The sequence below is a fragment of the Montipora capricornis genome, chromosome 6, assembly GCF_036669925.1.
Source record: "Montipora capricornis isolate CH-2021 chromosome 6, ASM3666992v2, whole genome shotgun sequence".
NCBI classification, from domain to species: Eukaryota; Metazoa; Cnidaria; class Anthozoa; order Scleractinia; family Acroporidae; genus Montipora; species Montipora capricornis.
Genome location: NC_090888.1, coordinates 52447829 through 52451662, shown reverse-complemented (window position 1 = coordinate 52451662; position 3834 = coordinate 52447829). Strand labels below are relative to the sequence as shown.

The window sequence follows — 3834 nt, the reverse complement described above, 5'->3', positions numbered from 1 at the left end:
TGAGCCGCTTGAAGCAGCCTATTCACAGAAATCAGTTCGAGATTACTGAGAGCCCATATTGATTCATGGGAATACCGCAAAGTATAAACCAACAGCGAGTTTGCTGAACTCCTTTCGCAGTAAGCCGAGTGACATTTGTACAGTTTGTAATCTCTGAGTTGGATAGTTGTCGTGACTTATCTTAATCTTATTTTCGAGACTTGTTTGGAATTCTTATTCTTGTTTTATACAACATTTGGACGAGATGTTTGTGTTTGTTCAGCAGCTAAAAGCATTACTGAAAACAATCCCGAAAGAAGTTTGGTTTGCTCGTAAAATGTCATCGTTTCGTCCACGTCATAGATCTTAAGTTCCGTGTGTTTTAAGCCGCGGATACACGAGCGATTCTTGTCTCGCGCCGGTGATGTGAATTCTTTCAGATTTTGTCGCGTCACCTGTGCGCCAGGGTGGCTACAATTGTGACAAATTTTGGCGACAAATTGAATGACGCGCGAATTGCAAGACACCTGGGCACTATAAACAGACATTCATCCTTTAATTTCATTGGCTAAATACTCTTTAGTCGCGTGGCAAGCGCGGGCGAAAAGGTGCTGGGTGGCTACACGGGCAACTATCTCTGCGATTTTGTCTCGACAGTTTTAACTCTGGCGACTTTTTTTATGCGATTTTTTCACTTGTCGCCCCGCCAGTTCAAGGGTGGCTACACATGTGATTTTCATCTCACGCTGGCGACGCGACGAAGTTTGAAAATTGCATGATCAGCGGGTGCAAAAAATCGCTCATGTAGCCACAGCTTTACTGAAATATGTAGTCAGACGATTGGAAAGGCTAGAATTGGTTTTAAGCATCCTTTATTAAATCGACAGAAAGTTATTAAAATCCCAGACGCCAAAGTCCTCCCTCCTTCCCTCCCTCAATTAATGTGCCCAAAAACGTAGCCAACAATGAAACACTGATGACAATCGGTAAAAAATTTATTGAAAAGAATAATTCATGACGCTTTCATGCAACAATGCAAAATGAATTTTACGCATCGCAAGCCGATGGGGAGATGACCCTTACATCGCCTCTTATTCCTACTTTGAAATCAGACCATTTCTTGACGTTACCCTGCCCCACATGGCACGATTCCGACATTTTCAAGATTTCACTCGGAGAGAGAACTCTGTTCCAGATATTGAGACCCGTCAGTTCTCCAACGTAATTTTGATTTTGGTCAAAGCTGCCACCAAACGAATCTTGTTCTTGCCCGACAATGAGGAGTCCGTTGGTCTTCGTTTTATAACCAGACTTCAACCTCAATCCACGTGCTCGCACGATGCCATCTTTGTAAACTTTCCACGAGCCATTCGTGCTCTCCCATGTGGTACAAACATGATGCCAGTTACCGTCATTCACAGACACACCGCTATTTCTGCAGAAAAGATTTTAAAATGTAATTGAATTTAACACTCAAATGCTGACTAGTTAACACTGCCACAACACGGTTTACATAATAAAATTAATGAGTTCACTGGCTGAATTCAAAGGCTATATCACAAACTAAGCAATGTGTGCCTAGTTGCGAGTCGCATGTTTTCTCAATTGAATTGTAACCGTTTACCCAGTTCACCCTCGTGCACACGCTAACGCCTGGCACGTGAACATCAACTTAACAACTGTCTTATTTGTTGGGATTATCCACTATGTTGGCAGACTTTGAAAAGTCCCGATTATAGTGCGTGAACAAGGTCTTCCTTTTGTCAAAATACGAGATTTTCCGTTCGGTGAGATGCGCGCCATTCAAGAGCAAGTTGCCTGTTTGCACGATATCCCGATTTGGATATTATGACATTATGACAGTTGGATATTATGACAGTTTTTCGGCTGTATTCTTTTAAATGAACTGTAATAAATTAAACATTCAGGCCTCTTAATTTTAATTTTGCTTAAATTTCCTTTTTCTCCTTACACTACATTTTCGTTGACCCAGACTTGAATTGCTGACATCCTGTTCACCAGGATTTCGTTGAAGTTCCTCGATAAGCTGTAACTCACGACTGTCCGATCGTTTCCTGTCTTATCTGTGGTACGCACTCGAAAGCAAATCGTAAAAGCGCTGGTTACTTGCAGACCATGATGGATAACGTAATCTTTGATTCCAATGTTTGTGAAATAAAGGTCGAATTCCCTCATAGGCAAACCTGTTGAGACACATAACAGAAAACCTTTTCGTACAGCTTGTAGATTCATCTACTCCCACGCTACTTACCTATCCCGTTATGTTAATACGTTTCTCATGTACAAAGTTATGCTACCTACTGTGCTGTATAACGCAAGTTAAGATAGGATAGTCAAAGCGGAACTCAGCCGTTATACAAACTGTAACCAATGTGTAACATTTAGTTATTTATGAGGTATCAAACCAATTGTTTTTGTTGATGTGGAAACCTCGGAAAATAGAAATATGTAACTAGAAAAAACTTTTCTTCAAGAAAGACGTGTCTACGCCGCTGCTTGAGTTCCATTAACAGCTTATTTCAATGATCACGTTGCTGAGTCAATTACTCCAAGATGTACGCCATCATCTTGGCTGCCAGCACGAAACCCCGTTGATTAGGCAACGATACTTATTCCTTGATTTAGCATTCAATTTTTCTTGATTCTGTTAGTTAAAATCTCTCTAAAAAGAGCTTTAGTTAAGGAATCTATTTTTCAGTTACATGAGGTTTTCTCAAGGGGGTTGCTAAAGTCGTTTCTGAGGGATCACCAACACTCGTTTTGGACCAGAGACAAACAGCAACTCGGAAATGGCCTATTTGAGATTCGAAGCTGGCATGTTTATTAAAAAAGCATGCAGATTATACCCAAACCTTACTTCTCGAGCATGAATCTACGGAAAAAAGTGATACACCATCAGAACGACACACATCTGCTAAAGACTCAAGCTTCCAATGCGGAAAATTTTAAGGAAAGCATGGCAGCATTGCACGTTTTCAATGCGGAAAAATAAAGGAGAGCAGAAAAGCTTTGCATCTGTCCAAGACTTATATTTCAATCCATGACTAGATATCGGATGTCAGAGATCTCTGACTTATCTTCTCTTAACTTGCAACTCGGTTTTCTGACTTGTGACAGAAATCACGGATGGAGTGATCCTTGCACCTTGAAAGTCAACGTGATTGTCATAATATCAAGAAACCTGAAAAAAAATCCATCCAGGGCTCCAAGGGGGTTCGATACCATGAGCTTTTCGATAACGGTAAAATGCCACAATCCAAAAGCCAAATTTATTGAGACTAGTAATTGGGATTTACCTGGCTGAATTTGACTGCTTCGATTTTTCACGGTCTCAAGTTCTTTCCTCAGGAGGTCGATGTCTTGTTGGAGTTGTTTGTTTGCCTCGAACAAGTTGCATTTTTCACCTCCCACGGCCACGTTTATCGTTGGATTACAGTGACAAGCAGATGGAGTAAGATCGCTGGATTTGTGTGCTTCGGAAGAAGAAACAAACACAACCGCTAGAAACAGGAAATAAAGCCCAACATTTGCCATCTTTTTGCTTGATAAAGAGAGCAACAACAGAGAAGTACACTACTCGGTGCACTGCGTAAGCAAGAATGGCAAAATTGATACTTCCTGGGATCAGAAATACTGGGGTCGAACTGGGGATGAGGCAATCAAGCAAACAGCCAATCTACTAAGACCGTCAATCGTGTCTTTCAGCGACTGATTTTTAATGGGCGGGGTGACCTGTCCATTTTCTGACGCATATTCAAGTGCAGGTCGGTATCATTCATCTGCATAGGTCTACATACCAAGTTTTTTCAAAATAATTGAATGAGGTTTTTGTTT

The 3834-nt window shown here is 41.1% G+C and overlaps 1 protein-coding gene across 1 annotated transcript; it reads right to left on the bottom strand.

The window, feature by feature from the left end:
- Positions 1-956: 956 nt before the first annotated feature.
- Positions 957-3599, bottom strand: LOC138050623 (neuronal pentraxin receptor-like). Its single transcript, XM_068896934.1, has 3 exons — positions 3297-3599; positions 1952-2183; positions 957-1414 (listed from the first exon to the last, which is right to left on the bottom strand). The coding sequence occupies exons 1-3, from the start codon at positions 3532-3534 to the stop codon at positions 1027-1029; spliced, it is 858 nt and encodes a 285-aa protein (XP_068753035.1). The 5' UTR covers positions 3535-3599; the 3' UTR covers positions 957-1026.
- Between the last annotated feature and the right edge of the window lie 235 nt (positions 3600-3834).